Source organism: Eschscholzia californica, unplaced genomic scaffold (assembly GCF_041429995.1).
Source record: "Eschscholzia californica isolate CP2 unplaced genomic scaffold, dmEscCali1.0.p SCAF_5, whole genome shotgun sequence".
Taxonomy (NCBI): domain Eukaryota; kingdom Viridiplantae; phylum Streptophyta; class Magnoliopsida; order Ranunculales; family Papaveraceae; genus Eschscholzia; species Eschscholzia californica.
In genome coordinates, this window is record NW_028238472.1 from 44,719,514 (window position 1) to 44,741,751 (window position 22,238).

General features: G+C 35.3%; 1 protein-coding gene and 1 long non-coding RNA gene across 4 annotated transcripts; both read left to right on the forward strand.

Moving 5' to 3' along the window:
• The first annotated feature begins 812 nt into the window (after positions 1-812).
• Positions 813-10,505, forward strand: LOC147539599 (phox (PX) domain-containing protein). Of its 3 annotated transcripts, none has more exons than XM_086643443.1 (15): positions 813-1,586; positions 3,201-3,618; positions 3,724-3,901; positions 4,017-4,156; positions 4,242-5,460; positions 5,569-5,669; positions 5,836-5,980; positions 6,376-6,444; positions 6,589-6,634; positions 6,739-7,103; positions 7,255-7,334; positions 7,857-7,992; positions 8,657-8,885; positions 9,320-9,402; positions 9,947-10,505. In XM_086643443.1, exons 1-15 carry the CDS (start codon positions 1,484-1,486, stop codon positions 10,088-10,090), a joined length of 3,456 nt encoding a protein of 1,151 aa, XP_086499569.1. In that variant the 5' UTR covers positions 813-1,483; the 3' UTR covers positions 10,091-10,505. The 3 variants fall into 3 exon arrangements, with proteins under 3 accessions (XP_086499569.1, XP_086499570.1, XP_086499571.1); XM_086643444.1 differs by having other exon boundaries at positions 935-1,607; positions 3,154-3,618; XM_086643445.1 differs by having other exon boundaries at positions 985-1,607; positions 3,133-3,618.
• A 4,996-nt stretch (positions 10,506-15,501) lies between these two features.
• On the forward strand, positions 15,502-16,392 carry LOC147539600 (uncharacterized). Its single transcript, XR_015226331.1, has 3 exons — positions 15,502-15,714; positions 15,981-16,041; positions 16,149-16,392. It is a non-coding gene; the product is annotated as an uncharacterized LOC147539600 (long non-coding RNA).
• The last annotated feature ends 5,846 nt before the right edge of the window (positions 16,393-22,238 follow it).

The window sequence follows — 22,238 nt, forward strand, 5'->3', positions numbered from 1 at the left end:
TTTCTTGCACATTCTCAATTGAGGGATACACAATGGAATTCCATTCTCTTGAAATGGGCAGCACAATTATGTTCAATGGGTATGTGGGATCAACATTTAATTTATTTTTTTATTTTTATTTTCTTATGTTGAAACCATTTTTAATGATTAGGATTAAATATACAAACACAGATTAATTAGGTACTATTGCTCAATAGGGGCTAATGGTGAGCTTTATGGGTGGATTGGCCACAAATTTGGATTACATTTTCAAATTATTGGAAACCTTTGCACTTGGGAATGTAATAGTCTCACGTAACTTTAAGGAAATATCTAGAACTTGCGCTTTAGATACGAGACAGTACAAGGTCTTTTGGGTGATTCAACAACCTCGTCAAGAACAAAATTCCATATTCATTGGGCTTGGCCTTGAGTGTCTAAAGTGATCACAATATCATAATTGTTCTTTGATAGTTTGAAATGGTATCAGAGACGAAACCGACTAGTCTCTGGAGGTGAGGATATGTGAAAGATCTCACATTGTTTTGGTTAGTGTCTGGAATATGAGATATAAATACGAACTCAAACTTAACTACTACTATCTATGTTGGGTGCCTCGAACTTTCACCATGAACAAAATCTCGTAACCTCGGTTTAGATGTACAAAACGATCGACAACAATTGAGACTGGAGTAGTTTCAACAAGGGCTTGTAAAATCACAGACAAAAATGTCCCTACCATTAGCACTACATTATACACATTATCAAAAAATGGCCCATGGGTCAGGTCAGTTCACGAAAAATGGATTGGTTGGTAAATGAGCCTCTAACTCACTCACTCACAAGTCACATGGGTCCATTTTGAATTATCGGGTTCAACCCGTAGGGTCAAGGTGCGTAATACGCACGGTGTCAAACAACTAAAACGATATTTGCGTAAGAAGTAAAGAAAATCAAAACGTAAGGTTTCGTCGATATACAAAAACCGGCATTTTCTCTCTCTTTAAACTAGATGATCTCCAAAAAACACAAAAGAAAAGAATCAGAAGAAGCAAAACTCGGCAGTTGAGAATTCACCCAAATAGACTAGAACCTAACAGTCTTTCGCATTGAACTCTTCATATTTTTTTTGCCCTAGTTTTCATTCTCTCTCTCTCTCTCTCTAGAAATCATTCGATTAAAAAGAAGATTTGATTTGGTTTGGTTTCATTTCTTCTGTTGATTTTGCATCTGGTTCTGAAATTTGAGGTTTGTCTTTTGAGATGATTATTATTCTTCTTCTTCATCTATCGAGTGAGATGAAGGTAAAGTTCATTTGGTTTAGGAGGCGATCAATTTGATCTAATTAGAGATAGAGAGAGAGAGATAGAGAGGGAGATGCAAAGGCTTAAAGTTATTAGCTGAAGAATCAGATTTTGATTCTCTTTTGAAATTGCATGTTTTGATTTAGATTTTAAAAATGATGATTTTGATGGAGTGAAAGTTGTTTCGATTAAGTAGTGAGATGAACACAGGGAAGCAAAAAGTTCGTGACCTTGTCGATGAAGCTAAGAAACGGATTGTCTTGCTCGCTATATGTGTCGTTGGATTATCTTACCTCATGTCATGTAAGTTCTTATTGTTAATCTGTAATTTTTTCTTTCATGAATTGAATTTTATCATGATTGCTAGGTTGAATTTAGCTTGATTGAATAGGGTGAAGAAGTTTACAAATTCGGTTAGTTAGTAGATGAAGTAAATTGCTGCTGTTTTGTGTGCTTAGGTTTAGTAATGAATTCCTCACATTTCACTTATGAATTTATAATGCATTTTCTTATACATGCAAATCAAGATTTTGGGTGTAGCTTAGTAGTGTAAATTGCATTAGTTGCATCACTGAGGTACCTTCGGTTTCAACTTAAGTAGCGAAGGAAGTAGTGGGTTTAAACTCTGAAGATATAGGTATTGGGAGGATAGATCAACAATTCGAAAAGTTTTTGTTTTGTGCAATTCACCAATTGTTTTCATTAGGGCTCATTTCTGGTTTCCCTTAACTTGTTACTATTATCATTCTCATCAACGACTTTATCAATGTATAGTGTCAACCATGATAATGAACCTTTAAGAAGTTAATTACGATAACCACGTAAGAGGCAATTTTCACAGGCTATAAAGAACAATTGGCAAATTGAATTTGGGTTTGCAATTGTTTTGTTAAATTACTTTGGTGCTTCTTAGATAGTTCCCTTGTTTCATGATTCATAAATTAGGTTTTCATCATCTATAGGAGCAATAGTGTAAATAGGTTTAATGTTGCTTCCGAGGAGAAAAAATATTTTAACATGTTGCCTTATTATTGTAATAAACAAAAGAGGGAGTAATAGGTCAGTAGGTAAAATGTACTTAGTAGGGGCAGCACGGAGCAACTCTTTGTAGTAGCAATTCTCTTGTTTTTAGTTATCCTCTCAATATTTTGATTGGATTAGGTAACATGCAACTCAACTAGTAAACATGATGATTTATTTAGTGAACTATGCTATTTATTTCTTGTTTCTTCTTTCCACTTGATAGTAGCTGCACTCAATGTTTAAAAAGGCGCATAACATGCGCATCGATGCGTGCGTCTCGAGGCAAATTGTAGGTGTACCACAACAAAACTTACGCCTCTTAATGCAATAAAGGGACGTAAGGTCAATAAAAGTCAGTTCCTTTTAAGTGACAAGTGATGACTCTTTGGTTTTTTCTTCTTTGGTTCTTTCTTCTTTGTTTCTTTAACTTGTGAAGGTTGTCAAAGGGTAGAAGTGGCCAAAACATTCATATCCTTTAACTTTACTATTAAAAAACCAACTTTTTATAGGACTTGAAACAAATAAAAATATAATATTCGTAGGATAAAATACTATTACTACGAACATTTCAGAAATGAATACTATTACTACATTAAGATATGTGAAATTGAAGCTACACCACTTTACCTCCTCACATTGTTAAAGAGAACCGTATTGAGGCAGAAAAACACATTTTTAAACATTGGCTGCACTACACACATTCTTATATTGTTAAATAGACTTTGAACTATCTAATTTGGTCTTTTCGTACAAGGAATTAATGCTTATAGACATGCGTTTGAACTGTTTACTTTTTGTGTAATGGAAACAACTTTATTTTGGCAAGCATCCAAATTTTTTACCATAGAATAGCTAATTTTGAGCTGTTTTGTCTGTCATGTCTATCATATTCAGTGACTAGCTCTTCAGTATGGGTCAATTTACCATTTGCTGTATCCATAATTGTTCTCCTCCGCTACATCTCGTTGGACATTGACATGCGGAGAAGAGCTGCATCATACAAGAGAAAACCAGCCAAGGAAACTCATGTTTTGGATAAATCTCCTGAAGATTTAAAAGATAGTGCTGGTAACAAAAAAAAAGTGGTTGCCTATGGAAAGGCATGGAGAAGGAAGGTGAATTCTCCCGATGTTGAGGCTGCAATTGATCAGTTTAGCAAACACTTAATTGCTGAGTGGGTGACTGATCTGTGGTATTCCCGTTTGACACCTGACAAGGATGGGCCGGAGGAGCTGGTGCTTATTATAAATGGTGTTCTTGGTGAAATTTCATGGCGTGCCAGGGAAGTAAATCTTATCGATCTTCTTACTAGGTAGGTAAGCTTTAGGGATATTATTTTAATCTTGAGCTGCTTATAGCCTTATACTGTCAAATTTATAGAAGGATTTAACGGACCTTGGTTAATTGGATAATACAGGGATACAATCAATCTCTTCTGTACACACTTAGAAGTTTTCCGTACAAGTCAAGCCAAGATTGAGAAGCAAAATCTTGCCAGCTTAACTATAGATCGCCGCGACGAGGAAATAAAGTTAGTTCTGGCTGCGGAGAACAAGTTACATCCTGCTTTATTTTCTGCTGAAGCTGAGCACAAGGTTTCCAAATATTATGAAGTCTACTGATATATAGAGCAATAGAGAGAGTATCTCTGAAGTTTGACGAGCTTCTTTATTATTATCATGATGATGTTCTTATTTTATGTGTTCACAGGTTTTGCAGCATTTAATGGATGGGCTTATCTCTATCACCTTCAGACATGAAGACCTGCAGTGTTCTTTCTTTCGTTATATTGTCAGGGAACTTCTTGCTTGTGCAGTTATGCGACCTGTACTGAACTTGGCTAGCCCGAGGTACTAATTAATTGTGTCGTTTACGCTTTGCCTTCATTATATTTTTGTTACTTAACGTACTTTCTTCTTCAAATTTTTTCTGCAGGTTTATTAATGAACGGATCGAGTCTGCAGTTCTTTCTCATGCCAATAAGTCTAAAAAAGGAGGTACTCCTACAGCCCAGGATGCATCACATCACAAGCAAAACGGCGCATCAAGGAGTGCTTCAGCTCATTACTTAGGAACACAAGATCCTTCTGTTAGCGGAGTTGAACTCGTGCAACTTAAGCATGAGAACTCTGTTGCCACAGATGAACCTGTGAAGAAAAAAGTGAATGGAACAACTAATCAAAAGGATCCGTTGCTCTCTATTGATACTCAGTCTTCCCGTTCCTGGAATTCTCTCCCCTCAAATTCTCAAAGTGCTGCCAGTGGGGAGATGCAAGGACACCAATCTGGAGGAGAATGGGGTGTTATGCTAGATAGAGTTTCTCACAGAAAGACCCAAGCCCTTGCTCCAGAACATTTTGAAAATATGTGGACAAAAGGGAGAAATTATAAAACACAGGAAGGTGACAACCGGTCGAACAAGCAAGGTGTACAGAGTTTGTTGCCCGGAAGTCGTACGTCAGATAACTCCAAGGTCATACCCAAACAGAAAACGGGAAATGGAGGACCCAGCATTGATTTTGCAGAAAAGAGAACTTCTCTTCCAGGTAATGGTCTACCAGGAAAAGTTCGTACCCATAATGATCGAAGCGAGTTAAGTTACCGTCCTGTTGCTTTCAAACAAGATCCAGAAGAAAATGATCACAATCTCTCATGTGCGGAGGAGGTTGATTTGGAAAGTGAGGGCTCTTTTACAACTGAAGATGATGAGAACAACAACATTACGGGTCTTGGCTCCCCTGGGACTAAAGTCTGGGATAGCAAAAATAAGAGAAATAGTGATGTCATACATCATCCGCTTGAAAGTTTTGGTAAGAAGAGTGGCAAAATGCAGGCTCACTCTAAAAAAGTAACTAGAACCCATTCAGCCAGGAAGAGGTCTCGTTTAAACATCCAAAAAGTTCAGACCTGGCAAGAGGTCGAGAGAACATCTTTTCTGTTGGGAGATGGGAAGGACATATTAAATGCAACGGTAGGTGTGAGAGCGGATGAATCTAGTGATGATCCGGAATTGGAAAACTGTGATAGAGCTAATAGTGGCGCATCTGCTTCCTCCTCTGTGGCATCATTCTCAGTATCTGAAGTGCATAATTCATCTATGAACTCCCCAGTAAATTCCGTGTTGGCAGATTCATTCTTGAAGTTGAGATGTGAGGTAGTTATTGACAAAGCCCATATTTGTTTCTGCATGGACTTCTTTAGCTGTTGTACTTTCTTGTAATTCTGATTCATGTGAAGTATTTAAGCTCATTGCTTGTTACAGGTAATTGGTGCTAATGTTGTCAAGAGTGATTCTAGAACATTTGCAGTGTACTCAATATCTGTTACAGACATCGATAACAGTACCTGGTCGATTAAAAGAAGGTGCTAAAGAAAATGTCACATCTCTTTTGTCCCTCTGTTGATATGGTGCCTGGTTATGTTTCATCTGCTTTGTGGGGAATAATGTTCCGTACAACGTTTATTGTGTTATTTTTTGGAGTTAGTTTCTAAAACCTACATTTTTGCTTTCCGCCCTTTTAATTTATAGGTTTCGTCATTTTGAAGAGCTACATCAACGTCTCAAAGAATTCCCTGAGTACAATCTTAGTTTACCTCCCAAGCATTTTCTGTCATCAGGTTTAGATGCTTTCGTTATTCAAGAAAGGTGTAGATTGCTCGACATATATTTGAAGGTGATAACATCGCATGTTTTTTTTTTGTCCTTCTTTGACTTGTAAACAGCTGCTGCTTTAATTTGCAGTTTCTGACCAGATCAAGATGGTTAACAAACATTACAAACCATACTATTATGCCGGCGATCTTCCAAAGACATATACCCTTTTTAAGTGTTAAAAGAGCAACTTTTTGTCATTGCAACTGTTAGTGCTGCAGGACTTTTAGTTTGATGTCAATTTATACCATAATACTCCGTTATATGGCCGTCTTCACTAGGCATGGGAGTTGGACATATCAAATCGATCAACATATTGTTCTTAAAATCCCAAATTCCATTTCTTCACTGCATTACTATGTAATTTTGTGATCATGTACCTTCATTGTGAACTTTTCCTGTATTGGTGCTCATCAGAGGCTATTACAACTTCCAACTATATCAAGGTCAATAGAAGTTTGGGATTTTCTCAGTGTCGATTCCCAGGTTGATCTCTGTCTCTGTCTCTGTCTCTGTCTCTGTCTCTCTCTCTCTCTCTCTCTCTCTCTCTCTCTCTCTCTCTCTCTCTCTCCCTCATTTATTCGTGTTCTCTTTGCACATTGTTTAACCATATTGTACTATTTACTGCAGACTTACATGTTCACAAATTCTCTCTCCATCGTCCAAACGTTATCTGGTGAGTCATGCTTCTTGTTGGATTGTGAGTACCTGCCTGCGGTCTAAATCTGTGTCACACTTCTCTCTTTTTGACTAATTGATTCTTCTACTTTGTTGACCTAGATGTTAAGCCATATGAGAAGGGTACAAAGGTTCAACCCATAATTGCCCCCGCAGATGAGCAATTATCATCCAGACCACAAAAATTAGGCATGAAAAGTAAGGAAAATGTGTTGTCTTTGAAGCAAAATCTGGTACCGGACTCTTTAAGTTTGAAATCTAGCAACATATCACATTCCTCTGCCAAAAACTGTGGTAAAGTGGGAGACATAATATGCGAAGATTCAGGCAGTGATTCAGATAATAACGAGCACACCATGGCTTTTACTGGCAAACCCGAAAAGCCCGAGTACCAGAAAAGAAGCAAGAGGCTGAAAGGGACTGAGTTACTTCTAGATGCTGCTACAGATCCAACCCTACCCACAGAGGTATATCTACTGAATAATTGTCTGTGTCATCAGATTCTTGAACTGTTTGAACAACTGTTTTCACGTAGTTATGCTAATTATAGTTGACAGAATGTGGCCTCAGGCCTGCTTATGTTTAAAAAAGATGCTAAAACGTCTTTATTAAATGCAGTGGATCCCTCCAAATCTAAGTGCTCCAATATTGGATCTGGTGGATGCTCTTTTCCAACTTCAAGATGGTGGATGGATCAGGTATTACTAAATCATTATTCATGATATCACTGAAGTTAAAAGTTCCTTTCACTAGTCAAATTCATCAACTTCTGCATATATGAATTTAAGTTCCAGTGTTGGTATTCTAATCGTCCAATACCAAGTGCTTTTGATGAATTATTGTAAACATGAATTAAAGTAAGGAGCGTGAGCGGAAATCAACTCTTATAGTTAGCCCGCAGAAAACTCAGCAGTTACAAATTCCAATACTAATCCTGAGTGACTGCAGTCAAGCCTGTATTGGCTAAGTTTGATTCAGTGATCTCGATATTGATCATTTGAGGCCCATATGGAATTATGGATGAGTGGAACCTTGCTCAAGCTGAACACATGTGACATCTAAGTTTAGATCCTTCTACCAGTCCTGAGCATCAACCAAGACAACAGAAGCAACTTAACTTGATGTGTCTCGAGTTATAGTCATCTTTATAGATTTCAGTTAATTATTTCTAAACGAATCAATTTCTATTTTTCTTAATGTTTTTTTTTTTTGCGTCATAGACGTCAGGCCTTCTGGGTTGCCAAACAAGTACTGCAGCTGGGAATGGGTGATGCATTTGATGACTGGCTGATCGAAAAGATTCAGCTTCTGCGGAGGGGACCGACAGTTGCTTCTGCAATCAAGCGGGTAGAGCAGGTAATAGGCAACACCAAAAATATATGTATGACCCTGAAAAAATGTGAAACATGATATGCAGTTTCCAAAATATTTTTGGACCCATCAGTTTAAAAAAATATTTTTGGATCCATTAATGTCTTCAATATGAATTTTGCAGTTTGACTAAATTGAATAAAACTGAATATGTTTTTAGGTTGGGATGATCTAATCTTGTGCATTCCATTGCTTGTCAGTTATTATATATACTATCCAATAACATTGTTTCCCTCCAAGATGCAACTATTAATTAGTTTAGTTGGTGGAGTTATTGATCGTGGTATGTAACTGGCTAACCTTTTTACAAGCAACCAAAATAAAAGAAAAACAATCTCTTACAATATCGGATAATATGATGATTTGAATGTAGCAAATGATTCCAATTTAATTATGAAATGCTAGCTAGAATTTCTTCTTATATCATGTTACTACTTTGGGTAATAGCTTTGACAAAACAATATCGGGTTGAATATAAAATAAAGGTTGGTCAGGGGGTTTAAAGGTTGGATAATTCCTCTGCTGAACCTTTTGTTGCGGGATCTCTCATTTTGACTTCTGATTTAGAGCTATTACAATTTATCAGCTTTTTATATTTCTCACCAGTTTTTTTTGCCTTGCTTTTCCTGATCTGATTTCTCTTCTATAGATCCTTTGGCCCGATGGGATCTTCTTAACTAAACATCCAAAGCGTCAAAAACCACCGCAATCTGTAAGTCAGTCTGCGAGTCCACATCAAGCGAGTCAGTCACCACGCCTGTCTTCCCCCAAGACTGAGGATGTTCAGAAACAATCTGGTAGCAACAATATCTTAACAGATGAACAGCAACAGGAAGAAGCTGTTCGTCGTGCAAAGTTTGTTTATGAGCTAATGATAGGTAAAGATCCATGCCCTTATATATTTTCATGCTGGATTCACAGGCCCCGCTTAATAATTATATTATAGTCGGGAATCTCAGTTGAAAATGAAATTCAGTCTTGTACGTTCATAACTTCATTATCACTCCATTAAAAGCAAGCGAACTCGGAATTTCTGTTGCTTTTGCCAAATCCTCACGGTTTTAGAGACCTAGAAATTTTGCAGTTAAATATTAGACTCAGTTATTAGCCGTTTTATATGTAAATCAATTTGGACTTCTCAATCCTAGCTCTCTATTATGGCTTCTAGAAGGTTCTGGGATCTGGAAAAAATAGTTCACAACTGTTTTCTCTTGACTTACATTGTGACTCCTTGATTTCTAGGTAATGCTTGTGGAATTAAAAATCTTGTTCTTATTCTAGAATCTTGTATTTATCAACCCTTAAATTGCAGATAAAGCACCAGCTCCAGTAGTAAGTCTTTTTGGTCGCAAGGAGTATGAAAGAAGTATGAAGGATCTGTATTACTTCTCTCAGGTTATTTTTTTGCACTGATACCCAAAATTTTCGTACTCGGTATCTCATTAACCCAAAAAAAATGTTCAATTGAATTAATCATTCAAACCAACTGAAGATTCAAAAAAGAGTGGTTGGTGAGAAATAAGGTACTCGTTAAAGACTAAGAGTCCTTTTCACCTCCCATCATTGAAGATATCGTTCACTGGAGTTATACATGAATGTTTCTTATTATTGATTACCGATGAGTGATGAGACCACTGTATACTATTAAGCTAGTCAAGAATCTTCCATTTGTTCGTGTTTTTCTTTGGGTCACATAGAGTATGCGTGATCATATGACTTGCCACGTAACGGCCTAAGTTTTGTGTGGGCCTAGTTTATGAGTGGATAGTCGCTAATGTATTTGTTTAGTCAGTCAAGAGTCATCCGTTTGCCCATGTGGGACTATTCCCACAATTCTGCCTTCAATTGGAAATTTACCATGTAAGTTTCATAATCTCGAGTGCTTTATAATGCTGCTCCGCCATACTTGCCTAATATATGGTATTGTTTCATTGTGCAGTCTTCTGTTTGTCTGAAGCAATTAGCCTACGATATTCTTGAGCTTCTCCTTTTATCGGCATTTCCAGAGCTTGATAATGTGATCAAGCAGTTACACAAAGAAAAACACAAGTTCGGGCAATTTGAACCACCCAAAGTAAATTGAAGTTACAAAATTTGTATGTTTGGTTATCATTTGTGAGTTTTAGCACCAGTGTTTTGGTCGAAGAAATGAGATTTGTTGAGTTTGAGGAAGAACTGAATATACAAAAGATACAGAACCAGATCAATCGATCTCAGAGGTATATGATTTCTTGTCAGAACTATGTTATGTTATTTACTCCTTGTAACTAGTTCTATAACTTTTTCTTCGATGGTTTTGATTTGGCTGAAATGGAAGTGTAGAACAAGGGTGAGAGGCTCTAAAAGATAAGTTTGTAATTCTCTTGTGCGAGGGGTGTTCCTGGGGAAAATATATACATACAAGAAATCCAAAATCCCACATTGGTTGATGCGAGGAAGTGATTGTATTCTGATGTAAATTTTCGTCTGAAATAGTAGTATCAAAACCTTGGTCTTCATGTTAACAGTCCACCGTCCTTTGCTGCAGTGGTAAGATGCTCCTTCTCAAGCCCATGAGGTCTTGAGATCGAGTTCCGATAAAAGCCGTTTATCATCAAAATTTATTGGCGTTCATTCAGTTGATCATGTATTTTGTAATATATTGATCATGTATCAACGTAAAAGATGAGGGGTATTCAACGCCCTGCACTTTTTTGCATCGATACATCTTTTGATGTTTGGCTATAGGATGTTTTCTATTATCAACTTAGGTTAGATATGGGCTAAACATGACACCAGACACAGGGTCTATCTTTATGGAAATGGTGGATTGAGTTCTTGATTTTTATACAAGGCATAACTTAAATGTTTTATTTTTCTCAAGAATGATGCCCAACAACTTAAATCACATCCATCAATTTTTTATATTGAAGAACAATAAAGCGAATTATCTTGTCGATTATTGCATTATATAATGTTATTAGACATAACATGTGCGCCCGATACAAACAGATTCGTAAAGCACTGTTCATAGCAGAAGAAAGTTACTTACGATTTCAAGTGCTTTGGACTATGTTAGCTATTTATTCTAGAAGTCCTTCAACCATTGTCTACAACTTACACAATAACTATATTTGAGACCATTCGTGGCCGAAATAAAAATAGGGCTACTGTGGACCAAACTTCATTGAGAGGAAAGTATACTTGTGATCACGTCGAGAGTGCATGTATGCTGGAAACTCAAAGAAGATAATATATTTAGCAACTCTAAGCCATAATCTCTTCACTTAATACTTTGAAGATTTTTTGTGAGCATGCGGCACCTCTAGGTATTGGTCTAGTTTGGTTTGGCCGACTCGTCGTGTTAATTAAATTACATAAGGGAAGTTCCATATGCTCCTATTTCTAGGGAAGATTTAAACGCTTATCATTTTTGTTATATATCTTCGCATCGAAGGTATTTTTGTTCTAGTCAAATGACATGTAAATGCATACGACAAAATAAAAATAGCTAGTGCTTGTAAAATTGCTCATTTTCTTCTATTATAAGCCCCCTAGTAGCCCTTGGACAACTTGTTTACTTCAAAGTTCTATAGGGCCCTCTGGGTTGGTAACATTTTGTCCACCCCATGTTTGAAACTTAAAAGAAGGAAAAATAATGATATGATGAACAAAAAGAATTAATTGAAGAAGTTTAAGAACAAGATATTTGGATCTAAAAATGCAATAATTATTTTCTTACAAAAGAAGAGATGGGAAAGAAAGTTTCAAAATCTTAGATTTAAATGTTTGGAGAAGAAGATAGATGATCTGGGAAAAGCCTAAAAAAACTTAAGTTTATGGGCATATTTCGGACCCTTCAATCCGAAATCGTGTGCCTAAGCCGCTCATTATATTTTGCGAAGGCTCTCCGTTGGAGTCATTGACTCCACTCAATCCAATTTGACTGAAAAACTATGTTGCCGCACTTTCATAACTACCTAAAAGTTTAGAAACTTACTTTTTTTTTTTGTCGGACCCATATGACGACTAACATTTTTCGTGAGTAAAACAATTTAAGGTGAGATAAAATGTTCATAACTCTATTCAACAAAAAAAGAATCATATAACACTAAATGGGGGGTGATTATATTTCCAAATTTGAAATGTATATAAATCTATAGAATTTCTAAGTGCCCAAAATTCATCTTAATGTATAGAACACTTTTTTTGAACTCTATCAATTTATTGGGTAAAACTAAAAACCAATGGTAAAGACAAATCCTACTTCAGAAGTCAGAACCCACATAATACCCAAAAAGAAAAAATCAGTTTCTCCTAGCAAACCCAAACCACAAATCCAGTTTGAAATTGGTTTAGGTCTTAAATCATAGTATGACCCCTACCTCAGCTTTAAAAAAGTGGGTCAGGGAAAATTATATATGAATAATTTGAAAATCTTTGAAAAGTTGACTCCATATAAGAGTTTGAGTGTCTTTTAGCTTTTGGTAAAAAAGTGAGAAAAAGTTGAAAAAATGTATTTATTTTTGTGTTTGTGTGTAGTTGGAAGCTTTTTAAGGTTTTGATGCTCTCTCTAAAAAAAAAATAAAGTCACTTCTGAGAACATAGGAATCAGTTCTTAAACCATTTTGAAATCATGAAAGTTTTAATGTGTTTTCTTTGTTTTTGTTTTAGATGGTTTGGAATCAAATTTGTAAAAGAATCATGAGAAAGAGAGAGAGAGAGAGTGTGTCTGTGAGGTAGAGAGCAAGCTAGAGTGAGAGAGAGAGAGAGAGAGAGAGAGTGTATGTGAGGTAGAGAGCAAGCTAGAGTGAGAGAGAGAGAGAGAGAGAGAGAGAGAGAGAGAGAGAGAGAGAGAGAGCTTAAAATGAAGTAAAATGTTTAGCTCTTTCTTATTTGTCTTTTGAGAAAGTTGTTTAAAAAAATTAATTAAAACTAGACAAGTGCATGATGACATAATTTGATAGGGAAAAATGTGCTTACTAGAATCCATGGGTAAGGTGCCAATTTTGCCTTTGTCCTTCCACTCTTTTTCTTATATACTCAAATTTCTCTCTGTAAGAGTTTCAGTATTTTTAACATTAAAAGTTTGGGTTGTTCTTTCATGTCCTCTTAAGATTTGTTTTAGAATCAAGACCTTTGACACCATAAAATCCAATCCTATAAACTATCAATTAAAGTCAAGTACTGCAAGTCAACTTTAGAATTTTTATTATTTTGAAACATGTTGCACTCAAGTTATATATGAAGTTATAAGTTGTTAAAGAATTAAACTATATGTGTGTATAGGAAAGGTCGTGTCGTATTGGTTTTGGGTCGGCAGTATATGTATTGTTATGAACTTTCACGGCCAGATACTACATCAATCTCCCATCTCGCGCCCCGATATACTTCTTTTGAATGAAAATTCAGACTTGAATATTTACTAATTTCTAACGAATTGATAACTTGGCTGGGCGTGACCGCGTGAGGTTAATTAAAATTGTAGGAAGTTAATGGGCAGTGTAGTAAAAGTATTGGATTACAACACAGGCTTCAGAAAAACAAGACCCTCAATTGTCTAACAGAGATTTTAGGATCAATTTGTATGTGATTCTTCTTCTCCACTTTTGGTTGTCAATTTCTCACTTAAACTCTTAATAGTACAGTATTACTATTATTACTTTTTTTTTTGTAAGCAATAAAACTTGTAAGTAAAAAAGAAAATGTACAAACATCGAATTTCGATGTAACAATAGGACAGGTAATTGCCAGTCGGGACCTATCAATGAGTGACTAGTTTGACATGATGGAGTGTGTATTCCAGTACGTACCTTCCCATTCTTCTCTTCCCGTACGTCAATCAACCAGTCTACCACAGACCCGTGCTATATTATTTTCTTTCATACACAAATAAGACATGGAAATCACCACCCGTTGGGTTTTGAAATTCTATATGTATTAGGATTATGGGATGAACTAGTGGTGTTTAAAAGGCCTGGCCGGGCTGGTCGTACAAGCCCGGCCTGTCCAGAAAATGTATCAGATTGATTTGGGTTCTTTTTTGGTCCCGGATTATATTTTGGGTCTGACGGGTCAGACCCGGTCCGGCGAAAGCCCATTTCTTTCTTATTCCTTCCGTGGTTTTTAAAATTCTATAGATTTATTTCTAAAAGATTTCATCAAAATTCTATACGAATCTTTAAGTTTATGAGAAAATAAGAAATTGGATAAAAATTTCTTTTCAAAACATCTTTCAAACAAAATCATTCTAAACCCAACAATTGGTAGCCCAGTTGGTAAATGCATTTACTCCGCAATGCGGAGGTCCCAGGTTCGACTCCATGGAAGTGTAAATCCAAAAATATTGAATTTGGGTACAAATAAAGTAGTTTCTATGGGCTTTAGGCCATTTCACTTCGTCGGCTTTATTTAATTTCTTCGGGCTTTAGGGCAGTAATTCGACATGCTTATCACATCGTATCGATGTATCAATGTCTCGGTAATGACCATTGTAGGCAATATTAAAAAAAAAGATCATTCTTAAAATATTTATTTCAATAAAATCTTTTCAATTTTTTTCCTAAGCTTATTAACTTATTTATGTAAATCATCCTCTATTATTATTTTCTAAAAAGTAATTTCTAAAATCACTTCCAGAAAATCTTTTCGAAACTTATTTATGTAGATCGTCTTCTATTAATTATTTCCTAAATGTAAGTTCTAAAATCATTTCCAACAATCTTTTCTAAACTTACTTATGTAAATCGTATCCTATTAATTATTTCCAAAAACATTTCTAAAACATAATTCTCACAAAATCATCCTAAACATTTCCAAATGATTGATTTAAATCTTTCAAAATAAACTGTAGATTTATATTTTTTATTTTAGTTTTTTTAAAATTATATACAAGAATAGGTTCACCCCGACGTGGCCGACGAGTTCAACCCGACTCGACCTAGGATGGGTCTATACCCGGTACCAAACGAGACATCGGTATAGCCAACTCGGTTTGAGGCCCGACCCAGGACTATTCCAACCCGGTTCGGCTTGCAACCTGACCCAACCTTTTAAAACTAGGATGAACTAGGATAGATAATTTTAAAATCTTAGGGGGTGCTGGTGGTTCAAGGCATTGTGAGACATTAATAGGCAAATATCTCGTAAACATTTCAAAGACATTTCAGGACATTTATCCATAGACAAAATCTCCTTATACACATTTCAAGACATTGAGTTTGTAGATAAAATGTTTCAGGGACATTTCAAGACAGTTGGTTCATAGACAAAATGTGCTAGAGACATTTCAAGATATTTAATCTATAGACAAAACCTGTAGGGGATATTATTATTATTATTATTATTATTATTATTATTATGGGGCAAAATCTGATGGTAATGGGAACATTGTAGGTAATAGCGCGCAACTCATTAATTCTCCATGGGACTCCTGAATCTACAGTTGAGATTAGTTCTATGGAAACTTTGGCATCTCCCTCCATTATATAAGTCGATAACCCTAGTTCAACCGCTAGGTCAACTCCTTCTTTAAATCCCCCTGAGTTCACTGTGAACGACCGAAATTAGTTGGAGTCGTCGAGATCTCATACCCAAAATGGTTCCATCTGAATCTCTCGCTAAGGTTGCGGATAACGCTCTCTCATGGTTGAATGATCCATAATTGATCTTCACGTCTCTAGGAGGAGGTGAACACCACTGTTCATCCTGAAAAAGGTTGGTTAGAAGGTGAGTTATTAAGTAGGTCAGAGATATACCATAGTGATTGCTTCGTGGTCCACCAGCAGCGTGTAAATTATGGTGTTTGATTCTGAAAGTGAAGATCGTTTCGTAGCTTCAACCATTCCCTCATAAATTGGGGAAGACTATACCAAACTAGATCATTATTTTAGTCATCTGTTAATATGTTCTTCAAATATTCAACCAGATCTATGGAGATTTGTTGTGGGTTTATGATTCCGCTTAGTCTAATCAGGTCTTGATATTTTTTACAGCTCGAGAGGAGATGATAGACTGTTTCGACTTCACCATCTTCGCATAATAGGCAAATCTGAGGTATATTTGGCACTCATATTCCTATATACCTTCATGTAGGTACTCCTTCATGTATCAATTTCCATATAAAATTTTGAACTTGTGGAATCATGTGTGATTTTTTCCAGAACCCACTCCAAGGGAATCGATGTGCTGACTCTGTAAGATGAGGTTTATCATTATGTCCTTGTAATATGTTTTCGTTGAAAATTTGCCTGTTGGAGTTGGTTTCTAAAACAGTCTGTCTCTTTGATCATGCTGAAGGATAGGAATATTGCATATTGCTTGCTGTGTTAGTTCATCAAAATGAGTAGATATTATGTTAATGTTCCAGCTCTTAGTTTCCTGCACAATTAAATCTGAAATCTAAAATTATTAGATGGTAGTTCAACTTGAATGTCAGGAAGATGATTGGTTAAAGTAGGGATCCATGGACCAGACTTTGAGTAGCTTTTTGGACCATTTCTCAATTACGAATTAAAATATTTAAATAATGCCCATATTAAAACATTAGCTTCTTGTAATCAGTCATGAACCAAATCATTAGACAACCTATTAATTTGTAAAGAAATGTGCTCCTTATGTAATTGAAATAATTATATATTAGGCAGATAAGATAGAGGTATATAGATATATACAACTTCTTTGTATTTTGGTGGGAAAATGACAAGAGAAAATAAAATAGAAAATTAGAAAGTGATGAGGATACGTTATTTTTTTTTTTTGTTGAAATGATGAGGATACGTTATTGATGGCCCAACAACCACCCCAAATTAGACATGCCTTATCTCTTTCAAGAAAATACAAAGAGTAGGTCAAGTCAATTTCACTGATACCAAATGGAGAACATAGAGGACATCCCAAGGGCCAAGGGGAGCGACAGGAAGAGGAATATTTGCCCTAATTGAAAGAGTTTTATGGAATAAGATTGTTACCAACATTTGGTACTTTCTTCTATACATGAAAGATTTATTAAATGTTCTATCTCATGGATAATGATGTTTAATTGAGACATTTCTCGGTTCTCTTCTTTTCTTTTGTTGATTTCATTTTTGGTTTTTAAATAAAAACCAACTTGTTATTTTGAAGCTATTTAAATAACTTATTAGTTTTTTTTTTTTTTTTGTTGAAGAAAATAACTTATTAGTTGGCCAATGATAAACATCTCCCATTAAGTTATCAAAGTATAAATAACACTAAAATTATTTCTATATTGCCAATGCCAAAGTATAAAGGAAAAGGAGTCGAGTGTCTACCACCACTTGGTGTAATGATTGTACATCTATTCTGCAATTCAGGGTTCACAGATTCTATCCCATAGAAAGCAAATCAAGAATTTATTGAATTTATGTATAATAAAGTAAAAATATATTAGATGAAAATTTAAGTCCTTTAGGATGGCCTTTAAGGATATATGGCCCATTCAATTCATCAATCTCGTATATTTATATGGGAGATGTTAGAGTGCCTAGCTCGGTGTCCACTAAAATGCACAGCTGACCTGGATTCACTGGAATACAAGGTTTTATTCAAAGTTTGACTACGGTGAAGACCACTTTTATTTCTAAATGAGGAAATTTGGGCATTTTAGTGGGCATTCAAGCTGGACACTCTATCATTTCTCTATTTATATTGTCTCTTCATAATGTATCACTGTCTTGTAATGATGACTCTTGTAATCTATGTAAATTAGAAAGGACGGAGTGAAGTCTCTCTTAATTGGCCATAATATATAAGTGTTTCTGAGAGAACCAGTGAGAGAACTAGGGTTTTACATTTCGAAGATTAGGGATTACAAGGAATCTTATATGGTCAACTTGAGTCAATAGTCAAGATGGAGTTAACAGGATGGAGTCAACGAATGCAGCCCATTTCAGCCCAGCTCGGTCACATCTCAGATATGCTAAGAGCACTCACCAACTGTTAAAGAAAAGTTAGTTAACAAACTAACTTTTCTTTCAATTCTGTTTTCTGTTTCTAGTAACAAACTTTTCTGTTATTTTCTTTTCCTTTCTATCTCTATAAAATAAAGGTTGTAAACAATGAGAAGATAATTGGAAATAAAATTTTAGAGTTCATGAAAACTTACATGGTATCAGATTCAGCTAGATCCATCAAGCTAGGGTTTTCATTGTGAACTCAACACCAATTGATCATTCTCGCAAAATCACCATCAAAATTCAGAGAAAGGTAGTAAATATTCAAAAAAATTCTAACATTTCAAGATGAAGATTACTAAAATCCATATGCAAATCAAAATATTTCAGAAGATACTTGTTCTTATCAAAGTTATTAATCAAAATTGAAGAAAACTAATACAAAAGTTCTTGTTACTTACTGTTTTTCGTGCAAAGTCTCCAACTTTCTTCAAATTCTTCCATGGCAGCATCAAATCAAGGTAACCTTCCACCTATTTCTGCTGTTACTAATTTCATAACTGAGAAGTTGGATGATTCGGATTATCTAATGTGGAAAGACCAAGTTGAGACCTTGCTTGGTACTTATGATCTACTAGGGTTTGTGACTGGTTTGACTGAGGAACCATCACAACTTAGGATCATTAATGGGGTTGAACAAATTAACCCTGATTTTTTACTTTGGAGAAGTAGAGAGAGTTTTGTAAGGTCTTATCTTAAGAGTACTCTCTCTAAATCAGTCTATTATGATACATATGGATTGAATTCTGCCAAAGAAATGTGGGATTGTATAAATCTTACTCATAATGAGGGACTTGAGTCAAAGAAGGACCAATTAAGAAGGAAATTACAGTCTATTAAGAAAGGTTCTGCTTCTATTACTACATATCTAAGAGAATTGAAAATGCTAGCAGATTCTCTCATTTCTGTTCATGATAGGATAAGTGAATCTGAGTTAGTTCGTATTGCTATTCAAGGCTTAGATTCTGATTATGATCAGTTCACTAATGCATTAAGAGCAAATAATGAGCATCTCACTTTAGCACAACTCAAATCAAGACTCACTATGCATGAACAATGGTTATTATTAAAAGAACAGGATCAAGAAGTGTATTATGTTAGAAGGACAAATCATTTAAACAAACCTTCTCCTTCTTACTATAGAAATCAATCTTACAATAGAAGAGATGGGTCATCATCTATTCCTAAGTCCTCTAGTAATGTTGACGTCAAACATAAAAATCAAAAGGCAGAAGACTTTGATTTCTCTACTGTTCCCTGTGGCATATGCAAAAGATAGGGTCACTCACCTGGAGTGTGTTTCTTTAGGTATACACCAAATACAACTCAATCTGGGTATCATACAGAGTCTCAACCTCAGCCAGAAGGATGTGTTTCTGAGGTTAAGACTGAGTCTGTGGAACCACAATCTTATTTTTATGAGGATGAAGCACTACCAGAATGTAACAATGCTGTGACTTATGATTATGTTTACGAAGATTGCCAAAATGATGTTTTCCATGAATGCCATACAACCATTGTTGAAGATTGCATTGATAATGATGAGTTTCATGATTGTCTAACAGATGCTTTTTCTACTTATATTAGTCATGAGAAGTGTTATGTTGCTGAAAATAACATAAGTATAGAATCAAAAGATACTTCCTAGCTAGCAGACACATGGGCAAGTAGTCATATGACTCATACCTTATATGTTGATGACATAATCCTTACAGGAAGCTCACAGTCTATGATTTCTACTCTAATATCTGATTTGAGTACAACCTTTAAGATGAAGGATTTGGGCATCTTATCTTACTTCTTAGGTATTGAAGTTACCTATGAACATCACAATACTCGTATGGTTTTATCTCAGACTAAGTATACCTTACAACTGTTGAGTAAGGCAAATCTCTTGGATTTTAAACCATCAAAGATTCCAGTAACAAGTGGTCAAAGGGTTTCTATCAATGATGGTGACTTACTTTCAAATCCAACAGAATATAGAAGTCTTGTTGGTGCTCTACAGTATCTAACACTTACAAGACCTGATATTTCCTTTGCTGTAAACTACACAACTCAGTTTATGCATAAACCAACATCATCTCACTTGATGATTGTCAAGAAAATACTAAGGTATCTTAAAGGGTCTATAGGGTATGGTATTCGTATTGTTCTCAGTGATCTTACTAGTATTACTGCTTACTCAGATTCTGATTGGATTGGATGCCCAGATTCTCGCAAATCTACTGGGGTTTTTTGTATATTTCTAGGTTCAAACTTAGTCTCTTGGAGTTCTAAGAAACAAGCTACAGTAGCAAAATCATCTACGGAGGCTTGAATACAAAGCATTATCTACCATGGCAACAGAGGTTATTTGGATCTCATACCTGTTGGACAAACTCCATTGCTCTGTGAAGAAACCTTTTACACTCTTCTGTGATAATATCAGTGCTAAGTACCTTGCCTCTCAAATCCGGTTTTCCATGCAAGGACGAAATATATTGAAGTGGATTTCCACTATGTTCGTGACTTGGTCTCGAATGGTTCTGTTACCATTCTTCATATTCGCACTCAAGAACAGCTAGCAGATATATTTACGAAAGGTTTATCTCTCGATCTCTTTCAGTCTCTTCGAAGCAAACTGATGCTTCATCGTCTCTCTTCATCATCGGTTTGAGGGGGGCTGAGAGAACCAGTGAGAGAACTAGGGTTTTACATTTCGAAGAGTAAAGCAATTAGGGATTACAAGGAATCTTATATGGTCAACTTGAGTCAATAGTCAAGATGGAGTTAACAGGATGGAGTCAACGAATGCAACCCATTTCAGCCCAGCTCGGTCACATCTCAGATATGCTAAGAGCACTCACCAACTGTTAAAGAAAAGTTAGTTTTAAGTTAGTTAACAAACTAACTTTTCTTTCAATTCTGTTTTCTTATTCTAGTAACAAACTTTTCTGTTATTTTCTTTTCCTTTCTATCTCTATAAATAAAGGTTGTAAACAATGAGAAGATAATTGGAAATAAAATTTTAGAGTTCATGAAAACTTACAGTTTCCATGCATTTGAAATTTTTATGACTTAAATAACACACTAAATCGTCAACATATTAGATTCACTGTAAAGATGGAATTTATCACTTATTGACTTATGTTAACTGTTAAAGGGTGTAAATAACCTAAAGGTATGAATGGGCTTTCATACCCTCAGCCTTAGAATTCATTAATGGTCTTTTAATGGCTTTTAGAGTCCAACATGTTTTTGATGATAGAGTTTTTAATTATTTCATAGTGAAGAATGTAATTAATCAAATTCACGATTGTGATGAAATGCGTTATTGGTTTCCTTGTCAATGTAAATAGAAATATATGGAGGTAGATATTAGACCAGATCACGTTAAATATTGTGTTCTTCACAATTCGTTCATTTCCCTGATTATCACATAATCATAAAATTTAACAGTCTAAAAAAAGAGAGCTTTAAATGGTGGGTTTGTATATACTAGTAAATCAATTAATTAATTAATCGTTTAAAATATATTACTATATAAAAATAGTTTTACATGGATAAGTAATTACTTGGAAACAATTAAATTTTTGAAGATCAATGTTTATTTTTGTTATTTCTTTTTTGATAAAACATGTAAGAGTCATTATATTCATTACGTGACAATACCATTTAAAAAGATACAATATGAAGTAAATAAGCAAAATTCACTGTATAAACACGATAATTGAACTCTTAAAAACCCGTATAAAAATCTTAAAAGTCATCCTAAGGGCAAGGGAGGGAAACCTGAAGAGACCACCCTTAGGTAGCAAGGGTGCAATTAATTTAAGATTTTTCCCCCCTTATATTAACTGTAATTTTTAATATTTGTTATTTGTTCCATAATCTTTATCTTCTATCTCACCTACAAACCCAACTTTCGACCAGTACCATGAGTTTATTCCTTTCTTTCCTCATCTTTCTATCTCTCTTTTTCTATCTCGTCCCCTATGCTTTTCTCTCTTTTTCTTCCTCTCTCTTTTTTATTTGAGTTAATTCCTATATGGCCCCCTACTTTGTGACCAGCTTCCTTTATGGCCCCCTACATTTAAAAAACATTATTTCCACCTCACCCCTCTCTCTCTCTCCAATTCACCTCTCTCTCTTTCCAACTCATCTCTCCAACACATGTTATCCCTAATATGAGGTGGAGAGAGAGAGAGAGGGGTGAGGTGGAAATAATGTTTTTTAAATGTTTTAAATTTAAAATTAAGAAAGGTAGTAATGACATTTACTTGAAAATAGGGGGCTATA

Excerpts from the sequence above, each read along its gene's own strand:
- LOC147539599 (XM_086643443.1), top strand. The coding sequence starts at position 1,484 with ATGAACACAGGGAAGCAAAAAGTTCGTGACCTTGTCGATGAAGCTAAG. Across the intron at positions 5,981-6,375 it reads TGCTCGACATATATTTGAAG|AGGCTATTACAACTTCCAAC; the intron begins GTGATAACATCG and ends GGTGCTCATCAG. Across the intron at positions 7,104-7,254 it reads ATCCAACCCTACCCACAGAG|TGGATCCCTCCAAATCTAAG; the intron begins GTATATCTACTG and ends TATTAAATGCAG.